The 17884-nt window shown below is 49.4% G+C and overlaps 1 protein-coding gene across 2 annotated transcripts in view; it reads right to left on the reverse strand.

Annotated features, from left to right (window-relative positions):
- LOC141041558 (uncharacterized) overlaps positions 1-17268 on the reverse strand; it is a 33255-nt gene extending 15987 nt beyond the window's left edge. Inside the window, exon 1 of one of the 2 annotated variants that reach the window (XM_073508089.1) lies at positions 16916-17268. In XM_073508089.1, the coding sequence (XP_073364190.1) occupies positions 16916-17137 (222 nt within the window). In that variant the 5' untranslated portion in view covers positions 17138-17268. The remainder of the gene's footprint in view (positions 1-16915) is intronic. The other variant, XM_073508090.1, reaches the window with a different exon arrangement.
- Between the last annotated feature and the right edge of the window lie 616 nt (positions 17269-17884).

Consider the following 17884-nt stretch of genomic DNA (forward strand, 5'->3'; position numbering starts at 1 on the left):
CCCGTCTTCTACGCCCGCAGGTACCCCATCCAAATCACCCCCGCCTCCATTTCCCACCTCTCCCTCTCTGCTCCTAATACAACAATCTGTCTCTGAACTTCGCTTTTGGACTCCTGATGCGCCAACATTACAGGGTGTGCGCGCTTTTTTTAGCTTGGCATGCCGTGTGTGATGTGTGAGTTTTAGTCTGAACCTTCTCCCCTGTTCTCTGTACCTATCATATCCCTCCTTTAATTTGTGAGTTCTATCAGTCTATGAGATGGGGATTGTAATTCTCAATGGTTTGTTGTCAGGATTGGTATGCTGGTCGCCTTGGGAATTGTGATTGCATTTCTCAATGGATTTTACAGTGTAAACCTTGTAGGATTTGCAGTGTAATTCCTGTCTGGATTTAGAGTGTAATTCCTAGTAGATTTGCACTGTACTTGTCATTTTTGGGTTTGCAGTGTAATTTCTGTCTGTATTTATAGTGTAATTCCTAGTAGATTTACACTGTACTTCTCATTGTTTGGATTTGTAGTGTAATTCATGTTTTTACAGTGTAATTGTAAGTGGATTTACACGTAATTCCTACTGGATTTACAATGTTTTTCTTAGTGGAGTTCCACTACAATTTTAAGTAGATGTACATTGTAATTCCTACTGGATTTATAGTGTTTTTCTTACCGGAGTTCCACTGTAATTAGAATCCAGTGGATTTAATTTACACTATAATTCTAAGTGGATTTACACTGTAACCCACCCCGGCCTCCATTTTTCCCCGCCGACGTTTCTGGTCATGCAGCAACCTAGAAGCCTGCTTGCCAGTCAGTAGCAACTACCTGTCCAGATAGTTCTTCGTGTATGGTGTGTCAAAAGAAAAAACCTTAGTAAAAATGGTTAGGATGCTCATGCTGGACTAAAACCATGGAATAAAAAAGGCAGAGGTAACAGTTTTTTTGGCGGTAACAGAGTTTTTTAGCAATGCATAGAACACCATAACTTTAAATTAAACACCGCCTACTTACATACAAGGGGAATCTTGAGTAATCCTACTCATATTGAACAGATAATAAGTTTCTTTTTTTAGAGCACATGTTTCTAACCAACATATTTGAACAGTATATGAGCAGTAAAAGTAAGAGTGAGCAAACTAGCACCTCGCTTTGATTAGGCAGATATTGCCAAATATGTGGACACAGTGCTGGATGGAGTATAAGACTAAATCTCTTGTGTATCTCTGTACACGTTTGCATAGTTCATCATGAACTAGCACCACAGACCAGCTTATGAGTTGCTCCAAGAAACTCAGTACCTTGTTTGGGTGATAGTGCTATGAAACTTGGCGGGGTTCCTTTTGTGACTCACCTGCCAATTTAGTGCGGAGGAAATAACCACATGTCCTTGATTGATTTGTAGTTTTGTAGTTGGTTGTTACAGAATGCAGTACCTTGGTTGTGAAGATAATAAAAATTATGACAATGTTGTGCAGGAGTAGTAATAAGAGAAGATCGCTCTGAGGTGAAGGAAGCAAGTGAGAGGCAAAGTGAGTTATTCTCTGGTCGTGTATTTAGTTAGTTACTTACTCTTGGTAGCTAATAAGTGGTTACTCTTTGGACTTTGGTGGTGTATGTATCAAAGCATGTTGTAAATATAGCAGCTCTGTTCCTTTTGTTGTAATGCCTAATGCCTTCATATTCTACTTGTATCACTGTATCATTGTAGCAAAAGTACAAGGATCAGATCACTTGGGCATGAAATGGTTCCAGAAACCAGAAGCCTGTTGTACATTATAGCAGTTCTCTGTGTTTTTGTGTAATGCCTAATGCCTTCTCTATGTTTTTGTGCATAGATTTTAGGGCAAATCTAGCACACTACAGTTAGCAAAGTTAGAAATCTTTTAGGAAATTTTAAAAACAGTAGCAAAAAAATTAGGTATAAAAACAGTAGCAAATAAAAAAAGAGTAGCAAATATAGCTAGGGAAATTTTGTTTAGGTATAAAAACAGTAGCAAATAAAAAAAAGCAGTAGCAAATTAAAAAACAGTAGCAAAAAATTAGGTATAAAAACAGTAGCAAATATAGCTAGGGCAATTTTGTTTAGGTATAAAAAACAGTAGCTACAATTTGTAAAAAGCATGAGCAACTGAAAAATCATCCTGAAATATAGCTAGGACAAACTTCAGTCTTTTTTTTGTTTGTAACAGAAACTACAGTAGTAAATATTTCCTGAAGTAAATATTTTCAGTCATTACAAATATGATACTGCTTGGAGATGATACTGCTTGGTGTATTTTCCATGTTGTGATGGAGGCCTTTTTTGCCTTGTCCACCCGAGAGGCCCTTGAGTTTGCCGAAATGTCGATTAACTTCCGTTCCGGCAAATTCGGGTACTCCATATGTCCTATTTTCAGCAAAGGTCATGCTGAAATTTTCCGTGAATTTTAGCATGACTTTGCTAAAAATAGGACATATGGGGTACTTGTGACTAATGCATGAGCCGGGGTATCTTAGTAGTTAATTAAGTAGGATCAAGTGCCCCGGCGTACTTGTGACTAATGCATGGCTTTTAGGGTGCCTCGGTGTCGATAAAAACCGAAATGATGAAAGCTTAGGCTTTTAGGGTGCCTCGGCGTCGAAAAACCCTCAATGATAAAAGCTTAGCTTTTAGGATGCCTCGGTGTCGACAAACCCTAAATGATGAGACCATGATCTTGTTCCTTGACAATAACCAACTTTTTGACCAAACTTTGTTCCTATTTAGAGAGAAACATGGCCAACAACGATGAGGCCGGGGGTTCGAGCGTCAAGCCATTCTGGATGCTGTCCCAGGAGATGGAGGAACAACCTCACTTGTATGAGGACGCCGCCTACCCCACCGATCCTGAGAACACTGATGGTACCGCCGAGGATGACCCCACTGATGCCACCACTGATGGTGCCGCCGAGGATGCCACCACTGATGGTGCCGCCGAGGATGCCACCACTGATGATGGCGGCGCACGCACAGATGGCAGCCAACCGAAGAGGCAACGGAAGGACCGGCGCCCGACCGTGCTCCGCACCCTCAAGGAGGAAGTTATTGAAGTGGACTCCGACGGGAATCCAACGGCGCCCGAACGAATAGTCAAGGGGTACTCGCTTCAGCTCGGGTGCATTCTCCGGAGCACCGTCTCGATCAACACCGAGAACCTGAGGCATCCTGACCGAGGGAATTTGCGCAACCTCCTCTTCACGAAGCTGCACGAACGATACAAGTTCCCCGCTGAATTTGAAAACACAAGCCTCAAAGGGAATAAAGTGAACAATGCTGCCCTCACGAAGATGAGCAAGGCCCTGTCTACTTGGAAAAGCAATGTGAAGAGAATGGTCGAGAAAGGTGAGAGTTATGAGAAGATCAAGGAGAAAAATCCTTCGATCACCGAAGATGACTACAACGACTTCAAGATCAATTGCTCGAGCACCGCAAACTCCGAATCAAGTAAGTGGGGGAAAGAAATGCGGGAGCTGAACTTAGGGGAACACACACTCGGTCCCGGCGGTTACAGAGTGGCGGAGCCTATATGGGACAAGGAGGAGGCGGACCGTGCCGAGCAAGGCCTACCGCCCCTCTTCGATAAATACGGTGACAAGCAGACCAGGAACTTTGTCAGGGCCCGGTACAAGAAGGACCCGAAAACAAAGGAGCTTACCACGGATCCGAAGACCAGGGCGCTTGAGCTTGTTCTGGTAAGGAATACACCCCCTCGTAATTAGCTCCATATGGTTGCATTCTAATTAATGAAGCCAAATTTCTAAATGGTTCACATTCCTTCCGCAGACGACTGAAAGCAGTAGCGCGGGGTCGACTAAGAGCAACCCTTGGGACACCACTCTAAATAGGGCGTTGAATGTAATGAAGAACAAGGATAAGCTTAGTAAGCCGACGTCAGCTGGTCGTGTGGCCGGCAAAGGCTTGTCGACAAAATCATCGTCATACTATGACACTGCTGGGCGAAAGGAGAAAAAGACCAGCTCGGAAAGCCAGGCGCGCGAGGTTCAAGAACTCAGGGCACAGGTGGCGCGGATTTCGGAGATTGTCCAAGAGCAAGTGCAACAACAACTCGGAGCGATGATCACCGCCATTGTGCCTACCTTGATCCAGGGGATTAGTGCGTGGATTGCGGGCGGCCAACAGGGGCCGCCCCCGATTCCTAGCTTCACGGCCAGCAACTCGCAGAACGCGATGGCGGGGCCATTGGTGTCTCCGGCGGAGCCGGCATTGGTGTCTCCGACGCCGGCACGGGAGCTTAATGCACCCGGGTGTACGCCGGCCGGCACCTCTGCAGCAAGCGGCCCCTCCGTCAACTGCACGCCCGCCGTTGGCGGTGCCTCGACATTAGCCGAGCTCGACGCCATCATCACGGTAACTAATTAAGCCTCTCTCGGCCGAGGACTTCATCTCCTTGCCTTTGACTGGGCATCCCTAACGCCCTACATGTTTTCGCAGGGCGCCGCCGACGTTCTGTGCACTCTCCTGCACTTCGTGAACAGCGAGTTGGTCGATGTCGCCAAGGGCAAAATCGTTCAACCGGGCAACCCCTTGTTCCACGGTACCCAGATGCCACCCAACTTGTTTAGGGTTCAACTGGTTCGGGTGCTGCCAGGCTGCGACGAGGTGTTACCTCCGATTCGACCAATGGGGGCCGACGATGATGACGTGATGAACCTCAGCACCTGCCTGAGCTGGCCCCTGCTTTGGCCGAAGAGCCAGATTCGTTTGGGGGCGGGGGACACCACCCCAAAGACAACACCGCCAGTCGTGCCGGCGCCAAGTCGGCCCCATGGCAAGACCGCCGCAACAGTGCCGGACATCCCTATGCCACTGGATCCAAACATGCATATGGCACAGGATCAGAACGACGACGACGACGATACATTTGCCAACGTCGATCAGTACTTTGCCGATCATGGGGATGGTGGCGACTTCATGGGGCCTCCTTCTCAAGAACCCAACCCAACAAAAGACGTGTGCGATCTAGCTGGTACCGCGGAGAAGCCAAGTTGCAACAGGCGTCGTCTGCTGTTCAGCTCTCAGGAGACGCCTCCAGCTGCCGACTTCACCGAGCCTCAGATAGGCGAGGTGCCAAATATGATCAGCCCCAACACACTCAAGAAGGCGGTCTGTGAGCAGAACTCGGTCCCATTACAGGAGATCAAGAAGAAGGCACGCAAAAGAAAGACTAACAAGGGTGCGGGGCAGCCGGCACCGAGTACGATCCGTGCTCAGGACGGGCCACCTTCAACTGCGGATATCTCGAGGAGGGTGCATGTGGCGGGTAGGCCGATGCTACTGAGAAATATGCTCGATGCTGCAACCGGTCCTATGCGGAGTCTGCATGACAGTGTGCTTTCTTTGGAGAAGCGGCGTCTCCGAGAGAAGGATGTGGCATACCCGGTTTTCGCGGCCAAGGTGCCAGAGGGCAAGGGCTTTGTGGATAACTCCATCGGGGGTACGATCGTCCTGCGGTTTGATGACATCCACGCTATGTTGAACCTTCATCCGCTGCACTACACCTTCGTTCGGCTATTTTCGCTGAGTATGGAGATGCGGATCATTCGCGACAAGACCCCGGACATCGTGATAGTCGACCCCTTCTACATGCGTGCCAAGATCTTGGGCAGCGCTGGGGACCGGCAAGTCACGAGTTCTTACCTCGAAGGCGTCATTCTGGCAAACCAAGATAAGGACAACTTCCTCGTGCCTTACTTTCCCGAGTAAGTCCTCCCCTCAACCGCCCCGTAACATATGAATTCTTAGATTTCGATCGTTTTTCTTTTAACATTTCGTGTTTTCTGCAGTGACACACATTGCACGCTCATCCTCCTAAGCCCCAAATATTCCATGGCCACGTATTTCGACTCGGACCGTCAGTCGAACGTAGACTACACAAATGTCAAGAAGGTTCTTGATGATGTTCTCCCCGGCTACGTCAAATCTGGAGGCACCTTCACCAGGCCTATTCGTAAGTACGGCAAGCACGTGTTCTCCCACAACACGACGTTCTGCTGCGTCAAGCAGCCGCCTGGCGGTCAGAAGGGTGCCTACTACGCCATCCATCACATGCGGGCGATCGTGCGGGACCATAATCACCTTCTCCTACCAAATAATCTCAAAGATTGGGCCGCAAGCTTGGGGGCAATCCAGGACGCGGACATCAGACAAGAATTCTTTCGCATCCAGTCGGAGTTTGCGAAAATCATCCATCAAGATGTCCTTCGTACCTCGGGGCAGTTCTACCTCAGAAATCAACCGTCCAACAGTGACATCGACACAATCCTACAAATGCAGGCTGACAACGCCCGTTGTTTCATGACTCCCACGATAGACGGCGGCTTCATCCACGCTCCGGTCCCTTGAGTCAAGTCGAAAGCAGTGATGCTGTGTCTAGTTCTGAAACATCGATTGGCTCATGTTGTAATTAAACTTTAATGAACTTGTAGTATGTCTCTTTGGTTTCGAGAGTCCTTCAACTTAGATGTAATCGATGCTATTAATGTCTTGCTTTTCTCTTCCGATCGTTCTGTTGCATACTTATATATTGCTTATGTATTGTCTGTGAATTGGTACTAACGTTTCGTTTGGCTACTGCATAGCGATGCCGTGGTATGTCGTGTACAAGGGTAAGGTTCCCGGAGTCTACGACGACTGGGAGGAGTGTCGGAGACAGGTTCACCGATTCAGCGGTAACAGTTACAAAGGGTACGCCACTAGGGTCGAGGCCGAATCTAGATACGCCCGCTATCTAGCGGGAGAGGGGAGGGAGCGTTGGAGGAACCGGATGAAGACGAGTTTCATCGTGATGATGCTCATCGTGATGACCGCAGCTCTCTTCTATGTGATGGTAGTTTAGATGATCGATATCGACTTGTAATGTGAAGACAAACTCGCGGTCTCGAGACTTGTAATATAATGATTCATACTTATACATTTTGTTCGGTCTTTTCAATTCGGAGACTAATATGATGAATTGTATTCGGAGACTAAAATGATGAATTGTATTCAGAGACTAATCTATTATTGTATTTGATGAATCTGTTGTTGATGTGTGCTGTCTATATTTTGTCCAATTATACATTTTGTAACCTGTGCAAAAAACAGAAAATAAAAAAAATAAAAAAACCTAATATTCATACTAATGGCGCATCACATCATAGTGCGCCATTAGTATGCTAAAGGATACTAATGGCGCATCACTAAACAGTGCGCCATTAGTATGCCGAAGTTACTAATGGCGCATCCATCTGTAGTGCGCCATTAGTATGCCAAAGCACCTGGGTATACATGGCCCCCTGGGAGGCATACTAATGGCGCACTGTTGTATATACTAATGGCGCATCTGGGATGCGCCATTAGTATACCAGATACTAATGGCGCACCAGTGGTGCGCCATTAGTAAAATATACTAATGGCGTGCTACTAATGGCGCACCACTGATGCGCCATTAATGGCCAGATTAGGTGCGCCATTAGTAGGCCTTTTTCTAGTAGTGGACAATGTTGACCCAACAGATATGACCTCTCTGAAAAAGCCAACTACAGAACAAGAGCCGGCAATGAAATTTAAATCAGCTGATGAGACTAAACTTGTTGATTTCGTTCCAGGTGACTCATCTCAGCAGTTTAGCATCAGTGCAAATCTGGATCCAAAATAGGAAAGCGCGCTCATCGAGTTCATCCGTGAGAATAGGGACATCTTCGCATGGAAACCTTCTGACATGCCAGGTGTACCTAGAGAACTCGCTGAGCATACTCTCAATGTTGATCCTAAATTTAAGCCGGTCAGACAGTTCCTTCGGCAGTTTAATGAAGAGAGGCGGAAAGCTATTGGTGAAGAGGTGGCCCGGCTTTTGGCGGCCGGGTTTATCATTGAAGTCTTTCACCCAGAGTGGTTGGCTAACCCGGTGCTCGTACTCAAGAAGAACGGCACCTGGCGGATGTGTGTGGACTACACGGACTTGAACAAGGCGTGTCCGGCTGATCCTTTTGCCCTCCCCCGCATTGATCAAATCATTGATGCTACGGCAGGTTGTGCACGTCTAAGTTTCTTGGATGCTTATTCCGGTTATCATCAGATTAAGATGGCAGTTAAAGACCAGGAGAAGACGGCGTTCATTACTCCCTTTGGAGCCTTCTGCTATGTATCCATGCCTTTTGGGCTCAAGTGTGCACATGCGACTTACCAGCGTTGTGTACAGAACTGTCTTCATAAGCAGATTGGGCGTAATGTTCACGTTTACGTGGACGATATTGTGGTTAAGTCCATAAAAGAGGAAACCCTGATAGATGATTTAAGGGAAACCTTTAACAATCTCCGGGTCTATAAGATGATGCTTAATCCGGCCAAGTGTGTCTTCGGTGTTCCTGCAGGCAAACTCTTGGGCTTTTTGGTTTCTGACAGAGGCATTGAGGCTAACCCGGAGAAGATCAAGGCCATCACCTCCCTGGCTAAGCCGGCGTGTATAAATGACGTTCAGCGCTTGGCGGGTCGCGTTGCTGCTTTAAGCCGTTTTATAAGCCGTTTGGGTGAGAAGGCCATGCCCTTATATCAGTTGATGAAGAAAACTGATAACTTTGTCTGGAATGATGCAGCTAATGCCGCCTTTGAGGATTTGAAGAAGCAGCTGGCAGAGCCCCCAGTCCTTGCTGCTCCGGTTGATAAGGAGCCCTTACTACTGTATGTGGCAGCAAACACACGAGCTGTTAGTGTGGCCATTGTGGTAGAGCGCAAGGAGGAGGGTAAGGAACATCTGGTTCAGCGGCCGGTTTATTATGTCAGCGAGGTGCTCATTGAGTCCAAGCAGCGGTACCCGCATTGGCAGAAGCTCGTGTATGGTGTGTTCATGGCAAGCCGGAAACTTAAGCATTATTTTCAGGGTCATCCCATCACTGTGGTCAGCTCTCCCCCCCTTGGTGACATCATCCAAAACAGAGAGGCCACAGGGAGAATTGCTAAGTGGGCTATAGAACTTGGACCTCATGGTCTCAAATATGTGCCACGCACTGCTGTTAAATCTCAGGCCTTGGTGGATTTCATCAATGATTGGACAGAGTCACAAGTGCCTGAGCAGAAGCCGGATAACACATATTGGACTATTCACTTCGATGGGTCCAGGCAGTTGGAGGGCTCGGGGGCTGGTGTTGTATTGGCTTCCCCCAAAGGTGACAAGTTCCATTATGTGGTACAGTTGATGTTTCCTTGCACTAACAATGCGGCTGAGTACGAGGCCTTGCTCCACGGTCTTCGGATGGCTAAGGAAATGAGCTTCAGCCGGGTAAGATGCTTCGGTGACTCAGACTTGGTGGCTCAGCAAGTATCAGGCAAGTGGGACTCTAAGGACCCGCTCATGGCGGCTTATCGCCGCGAAGTTGATGCCATTGCTGGGCACTTTCAGGGCTACCAAGTAGAGCACATTGATCGCAGGAAGAACGAGGCGGCTGATGCCTTAAGCCGGCTAGGCTCTCAGCGGAAGCCGGTGCCGCCTAACACTTTACTGGATGTTCTGTATAGCCCTTCGATTAAGTTGCCTACGGAGGAAGACTTGGCTGTCCCTGACCCGGAGGCACGACTGGTGGCGGCTCTCCATATCATACCAGATTGGACAATGCCATATCTGGCTTACATGACCCGGGGCGAGTTGCCTGAGGATGAAACCTTGGCCAGGCAAATAACCCGGCGGGCCAAGTCAATGATTGTTATTGATGGCGAGTTACATCATCGCAATGTTACAGGAGCTTTTCAGCGTTGTGTCTCCCCTGAGGAAGGTCAAGAGATCTTGCGTGAGATCCATGAAGGGGATTGTGGCCATCACGCCGGCTCAAAGTCTCTTGTGGCCAACGCTTTTCGTCATGGTTTTTATTGGTTGACGGCTCATGCTGATGCAGAAGACTTGGTCAGTAAATGTGATGGCTGCCAGAGGTTCTCACGACGGGCTCATGTGCCGGCTCAGGAGCTGAGGATGATCCCAATCACTTGGCCCTTTGCGGTCTGGGGGCTTGATATGGTGGGGCCTTTTAAAAGGTCCAAGGATAAGAAGACCCACCTCTTGGTGGCAGTTGATAAGTTCACAAAGTGGGTGGAAGCTGAGCCAGTTAGCAAGTGCGATGCAGCCACGGCGGTTCAATTTATGAAAAAGGTGATTTTCCGCTTTGGTTTTCCGCACAGCATCATAACGGACAATGGCACCAATCTATCCAAAGGCGCCATGGAAGAGTTTTGTCAACGAGAGCATATCCGACTTGACGTTTCCTCAGTGGCTCATCCTCAATCCAATGGTCAAGCTGAGAGAGCTAACCAGGAGATTCTGAAGGGCATCAAGCCCCGGCTTTTGGTCCCTTTGCAACAGACGCCGGGTTGTTGGGTAGAGGAGTTGCCCTCCGTCTTATGGAGCATCAACACTACTCCTAACAGGTCTACAGGCTTCACGCCTTTCTTCATGGTTTATGGAGCAGAAGCAGTCCTCCCCAGTGACATCCGTCACGACTCACCTCGCGTGGCGGCTTATGTTGAGACGGATAATGAACAGGCGCGCCAAGATGCTCTTGACTTGTTGGACGAACAGCGTGATGTGGCCGCGGCCCGTTCAGCGATTTACCAACAAAACCTGCGCCGTTATCATAGCCGCCGGGTCAAATCCCGGGTCTTTCAGGAAGGCGACCTTGTGCTCCGGCTCATCCAGGATCAAACAGATTCACACAAGTTATCCCCGCCTTGGGAAGGGCCCTTTGTGGTCAGCAAGAACTTGCACAACGGGTCATATTACCTCATTGACATTCGGGAGCACAAAGATTCACGAAAATCGGAGGAGGAGACCCGTCGGCCGTGGAACATAGCTCAGCTTCGGCCTTATTACACTTGAGCCACCGGCTCTCATGGTGTACATACTTCTCTTAGCTATGTATATATTATGATAAGCAATAAAGCAGGACCTCTGTCCTTTTTTCTCCTCCAAATATACACGTGTTGTTCTTATTGCAAGGATACATGATGATTTAAAGGAGGATCCGGCTTATGATCGTCCTCGAATTTAGCCGTAAGCAGTAAAGTCACTTGGGGGCTTCCTGTTCAAACATGGGTCGTATTCGAACCAAAGAGAACATAGCTGTCGATACCCATTTGATTGGCAAAGTGCCGAGCTCATTGGGAAATTACCTTTGGTCATATTTGAATCATAGTTTAACCCCTCTGAGAACCGACGTGGATCGTATTCGAATCAGCGTCGTTAAACAATTCTTGAAATCACTTGGGGGCTTCCTGTTCAAACATGGGTCGTATTCGAACCAAAGAGAACATAGCTGTCGGTACCCTCTTGATTGGCATCGCCACACCCACTGGGGGCTATGTGATCGTATCCGAATCTTAGCCTAACCCCTTTGGGCCGGGTTTCTGGTCGTATTCGAACTGGAAGCCCCTAAGTTCCTATGTTCTATCACAAGTTTACTCTGATTATGTCCAGGTGTGTACGGCCGGGTCTCGCTTTGCCGGCTTAACTTTGGTTTACAGTGTTAGTTGAACACCATGGGTGTCATAAAGACAGGTAACTCGAAGTTAAGATACCAACCTGGTTACCCGGGTTATCTAAACCGGAAGTATGTTTACCGGCCGCTAAGGGTGTTATTACGGCTGTGTTAAGGATATAATTGAGGACCAGTCTTTTTTGATTCATATTCCGGGTTATCTATCCATAACACCTGATTCTCAGGACGGTAAGTCGCCTCGAGACTTGTGATTTGCCTTTCTGTGCAGGATACTTAAAGGCACCTCTTTCAGGTTGAGAAAAACAAAGGGATGATTATGACCCGGAGAAACATCAAAGAGACAATTTCATAAGACCTTGGCATTTAATACGTGCACGATGGCACGGCAGAGATAGACTGTTGCACCTACTCTATTACAAAACTCATCAAGTCTAAAAAGGGTGGAGCATTGTTTGGTAAACCGCCAGCCGAGTTACGATGCCCGCTGAGTGGAAGTCTCCGGCTCGTTCCTGTCCTCTCCTCCGGCTGATCCCAAGACCTGGAAGGTTGATGATTTCCAGTCGATGCCGCGGAGAGCCTCGAATTGGGTTTCCTCGTCAATTAACCCGGCCGGGTCAATCTCCGGGGCGAAGGTGTGCTGACGAGCCGGCGGGATCAGGTTGAGGGCTTCATAGCGAGGGGTTGGAATCCTCTGATTCTCCGCGTCATAACCCGGCTGGTACTTGGTCAGATCTGTGTCGTTCCCGATGAGGGTGGCCACCGGGCGTACAGCCTTCACGCACGCTGCGAAGTCCTTCTGATTGAAAGCTGAGCCGTCTTCCTTCAGGCTTGGATAGCCAAGGGCGATGTCCGCCGGGTCTAACTCCGGCAGGAATTCCTTGGCCCGGCTCAGCGCGGCGATCGCTCCGGCTCTCGCAGAAGCCCGTCGCAGCTCTTGGATCCGCTGAGGCAGAACGGCGAGCCGGCGCAGGACTTCTGCCAGGTGAGTCGGCACCTCGTTGGAGAGGGCCACCACAGCTAAGGCACACTGTGACCCGGTGTAGAGCTGCTCCACCAGGGTATACACGGCCTTTAGCTTGGTGACCACGCTCTGGTTGAGGTTGGCACTTCTAGGACCTGTTTAACAGAATCAAGTAAGTCGGCGACAAGGATGAATCATGAGATATAAACATTCTAACATTTATGAAAGCCGGTGAGGCGACTTACCGAAGATGGCGGCCACCATTTGGGAAACCTGGCGCTTTAGGCCGGAGAGCTCGGCGGTCTTCTCAGAGAGAGTCTTCTCCGCCTGTTCTACCCGGGTCACCAGTGCGGCCTTCTCTTCAGCCCAGGCCTTCCGCTCGGCATCAAATTCTGTCTTCAGCTTCTCTTGAGCGGCGATGCTGGAGACAAACTTGGCATTTGCCTTCCGGGATTCCATCTCCTGCATCTTCAGCCGGCTCTTGAGATCCGCAAGGTCCGACTCTAGTTTCTTGCCAACAGCATGTATAAATTTCCGGGTTATGACATGAGCAATTACTATATAAGTCCCAAGCACTTTCCAAGCAAAGATACTTGGCACTTGGGGGCTAATGCATATTGAACGTATCTATCTACATACAGCCGGATCAATTGAGTAAGCCGGAACCTAAGTCTACAACATATTCAAATCATAAGTCGTCGACTTGGGGGCTAGCATGGCAAAGATAACTATGTAGTAAGTAAGAAGATAACAGAAGGATACCTCAGATTTTTGCTGGATCTAGTTTACCATGGCGACCTCGGCGTCCCGGATCTTGTGTACTTGGCTGATGTAGCCAGAGACGAGCTCTCCAATGCTCAGGTTGCTGTAGTTGGAGAGGTCCAGATTCGCCCGGTGGGGCTGAAGCAGCTCCCCCTTAGTGGAGCACTTGGCCAACACGGTCGGTCTCCCCGGCTCAACAAACTCCGTCCGGGTGATTACCACGTCTGGGTCGTTTGCTGGTGGAGCTGAGCCGGAGGCCTCCGGGTTAACCGATGCTTCGGTTGTTGCCTTGGTAGTTGGGGCAGCGGCTTCAGGTGCTGTGTCCATTGGAGTGGTGGCTTCGGGGGCGGAGGCAGCTGCCGGTTCTTGAGCTGTCACCTCCGGTTCAGGCAAATCCGGCACTCCGGCTGATCTGGTCTTCTTTGCTCTTTTGGTGAGTTTTGCCTGAGCACTGGAAAGACAGAAGTGTTAAGCATACAAAGAGTAAGTACAGACAAATATAATGTAAGATGGTTGTCATTACCCGGGCGCGGTCTTGAAAGCCGGAAGGCTCGACTGCATAGAGTCGCCCGAAGAAGGGGAGGTCTCCTGATAATTGGAGTCAGAAGAATTGAGTGGCTGACGGATGACACCCGCCAACGGATGAAAAGGGTACAAGTGAGAAAAAACCTCAGTTCGACGCTTCCTTGTTGCGTCGGGTAGCCCGGCGGAGAGATCGGTGTCCTTGTTGGTCCGAGTGTGACGCCGGCTTTCATGAACCTGTTGCTTCAAAATAAATTGAGGGTCTTGGTAAGCTAAAGGATGTGAAAAGCTTACTTTCCGGGTTACCCTTCGGACTTTCAGCTGTGGCAAGGGCTCCGAGTCGGAGGAAAGCGACATTACCTCTTCAACCACCGGGTTACTTGCGCCGGTGTCATCCTGTCAATGAGCAAGTATTGATAAGGTGGACAGCAACAAACAGTGAATATAATAAGGACTTAAATGCTCAGGAGTTACCTCTGACTCGGAGCTGTCGCTTAATTGCATCAGCTCCGAAGCAGTAGGCCTGCTTCCTTTTTTGCGAGGGGCGGCTTTCTTGGCGGCTTTTTTCGCCTTCCTGGCTTTCTTGGCCGCCTCATGGTCATATTTGACCCGCCAGAACTTATCATCAGCCTGAAAAATACAATGACGAATTCTTAAAACGGTTCAGATGAAGGTTATATGCAGACGAAGATAAAAAGTTAAAGTCAGCGGCTTACCGCTGGGGCTGGATTGGTCTTGCAGAAGGGGGCTAACCCGGTCCTTCTGCAGTCTGCCAGGATCTCGTTTAAAAGAGCCTTGGTCTCCTCCTCTGCAACGTCTTCTGGAAGATCATTGCGGCTGTGCCTCTGAGGGTCATCCTTTCGCCCTGTGTACTCACACATTAAGCCGGGGCGGCGGCTCAATGGGATCACCCGCCAGGAGATCCAGACCCGGACCAGGTCAATTCCGTTCAGACCGTTGCCCAGGAGGGCCTTGATTTTGTTGATAGTAGGAAGCAGAGGCTGGCGCTCCGCTTGAGTCAGCTTGTCCGACAGTGGGTGAGTCGGCTCCAGACGTGTTGGGCGAAAGCCGGGCAGCGGGCTTTCGTCAGCCGGGGATGTATCTTGGCAGTAGAACCAAGTCATGTTCCAGTCCTTGGGGTGGCTTGGCGGCTCTGCGTAAGGGAAAAGATAGTCCCTACGCCGCTGGATGGAAATGCCACCTAACTCCAGACTTGGCCCGTTGGCGCACTCATTCTGGCGGTTTAAATAAAAAAGCTCTCTGAAGAGCAGCATACTGGGTTCTTCTCCAAGGTAAACCTCGCAGAAGACTTGAAAATTGCAGATGTTGGATACAGAGTTGGGCCCTATATCTTGAGGCCGCAAGTCGAAGAAGTTGAGCACGTCCCTAAAAAACTTTGAGCCGGGCGGTGCGAAGCCCCGGCTCATATGATCTGCGAAAATCACTACTTCCCCGTCCTTTGGTTGTGGTCTCTCTTCTGACGGGTCAGGGGCACGGTAGGACATGATTTCCTTCTTAGGCAGATATCCGGACTTAACAAAATTGGCTAGGGTCTCGTTGGTGACGTTGGACCTCATCCAGTTGCAAGTGATGGGAGCCTTGGGAGGCATGGTGAAAGTTGGCGGTCTATGACAAAAAGGAAAAATTTCCGGGTTAATTATAAGCCGGAGATTTACAGTTCAAAACTAAGGTGGCGGCTTATGAAGGGGACTAATGATATATACTCTGGTACAGTGGGTTATTTAAGCCACAGGGGCATTCAGAGTATGTTGGTTATCTACGGACTTACCACAGTTAAGCCGGAGGATTCTACGGCGCGTGGTTTCTTTAAACCAGAATTGTAAGCCGCCAAGGTTCAATGGTTGCAGTTTTTACTAAGTGTGGTAAAACAGGTTTCACATATTGCAGTAACTTTTTTGGATCAAAATGGTCGGGCAAAGGAAAACATTTCTAGACCTAGAAACTGAAGTGAGGGAGTTCTTGGGTTCGAACAAGGTTCTTATGCAGTACAAGGAAGGCTACTTGCGTGTGAAATGGATCTTAAAACAACTACCGCACTAGTTCTATGCAGGCCTAAGATCAAACAGGAGCAGCAACTAGGAGAACTACCGAACTTGCGGGCAATGGTGACGAACACGAAGAACGTGGATGAACCCTACTACAGATCTACTTTACGGGGTAGTGAGAACTTACCGGAGCTGAAGAGGTGCAGGAGTCGCCGCCGTTTATCTGGTCCGAGTCAGGGTGATGCAGCGGCCAAAGTTGACGAAGACCAGAGGCGAGACGACGGCGGCGAAGTGCGACTTCAGGGAGAGAGGCAGCGGCGCGAGGACGAAGAAGAGTGGCAGAGAAGCCCGTCGGGCCGGCCTATTTATAAGGCAAGGTCATAAGTGGGCGCGAGATTCAAGGAGACCACGGCGTGGTTATCTCCCCCCACGGCGCCTCGATTTTCGGGATGACAGTAAAAGCAAAGATCCGTTGCGGATCTGGTGGAGTAAAAAACGGGCTTAATGGAAGATGACGTCACGACGGATTATCCGGAGGCCGGAGGACGACGTCACGCCGGGTTATGGCCTTCACATGAATGGTAAGCCGGAGATTTTTCCTATCGGCAGAGTCGAAGATTGACATGAGCCGGCTCAAATCAATCTGGGGCCTAATGTTGAGGATATAGACCTTAGAGTCACCCGCCAGGAGGGGCCGGGTTACTCTAATGGTCATTACCAGAAGCCCGGAGCCAAGCTTGAAGACGATGGGCCAGAGATGGGCTTAAGACCCGGATATGGCTTAAAGCCCGTGGTTACAAACGTTATTATGGTAGAACTTGTAGTGCAAGGCAAGTATGATTGAGAGTCCGAGCCGGACAATCTTATGAGCCGGCCGGGACTCTAAGGGCTGCTGGGCGTCAGCCTCTCTATATAAAGGGACGACCCGGCAGCGGTCTAGGGACAAGAACAATCTCATTGAGAGCCGGGCATAACAGTTTAGCTCCCTGGTGATCATAACCCTAATCAATACCACCTCAAACTGGACGTAGGCTTTTAACTTCGCCGTAAGGGGCCGAACTAGTATAACCCTCGTGTTCCTTGTCTCGCATTAACCCCTTCAAGCTTCCTAGTTGCGATGGCTCCACGACTAAGTCCTAGCCCGAGGACGTCTGCCGTGATAATTCCACGACAGTAGGGATCTGCAGCGCCTCCGCGAGCACCGTGGCACCCAAGTGCCTGGGCCCGGCGCCACGAGCTTCGCCTTGAGCTGCGCTAGGGTTTGCGTGGAGGTCGGCCTCCGACGCGTTGTCCTCTGCGGGGGCGTCGTCGTCGCCGGGGAGCACGGCGGCGAGCGCCCCGAGCGCCAGCGCGTCCTGGTCGGCTGGGATATGCAGCGCCTCCGCGAACATGGCGGTGGGAGAGGAAGGGGAGGATATGTGGGAGCGCCGCGGCGGCTGCACGAGAGCGAGGGAAGGGGAGGCGGCGGCGACGCGTGCGGGGAAGATGGGTTGGCGAATGGGAGGACGAAGAGGTGAGGCAGACGCCCTCCCTCGTCTAATCCAACCAGGGACCAATGGCGGTGGCACGGGAATAACGGCGGTGGCATGAGATCTTTACATCGGAGGGTGAAACTGTTCATTGTAGCAGTAACTCTAGGTCGATCCGACGGCCCAGCTCCTCCCACCGCTCAATCCAACGCCCGGAAACGCATCAAGCGACTCGATCCGACGACCGACAGTGGCTGAGCTCTGAGAGAGCTCATGTTCTCCCAACTTACCTATTTCTGGATGTATATCACTTATCACATAGCAGTATAGTATTCCTTTTTAGCAGAGGAGAATAATTTTCAGTGTTTATTTAGTTGGGTACAGACCATCAACCTAAAAAGCTCAAAACGTTTTGCCCATATATAGAATAACTCAAGTCTTGCTAGAACTAGATATGAAACAAACAAATTAATTGTTCACAAAAATAGTTTCTCTTTGTTGCATAAGCACTGTAGAAGAATTTGGATAAATACATGTCTAAGATATAGGAAATAGTATACAATGTTATTTAGTCTAAAATGATTCATGCCTAATTTTTTTTCATATGTGCTACTATCCTTTTGAGCAAATTCATTTATATGTACTACTAATAAATCATTTATGTTTTTG

Source organism: Aegilops tauschii, chromosome 2 (assembly GCF_002575655.3).
Source record: "Aegilops tauschii subsp. strangulata cultivar AL8/78 chromosome 2, Aet v6.0, whole genome shotgun sequence".
NCBI classification, from domain to species: Eukaryota; Viridiplantae; Streptophyta; class Magnoliopsida; order Poales; family Poaceae; genus Aegilops; species Aegilops tauschii.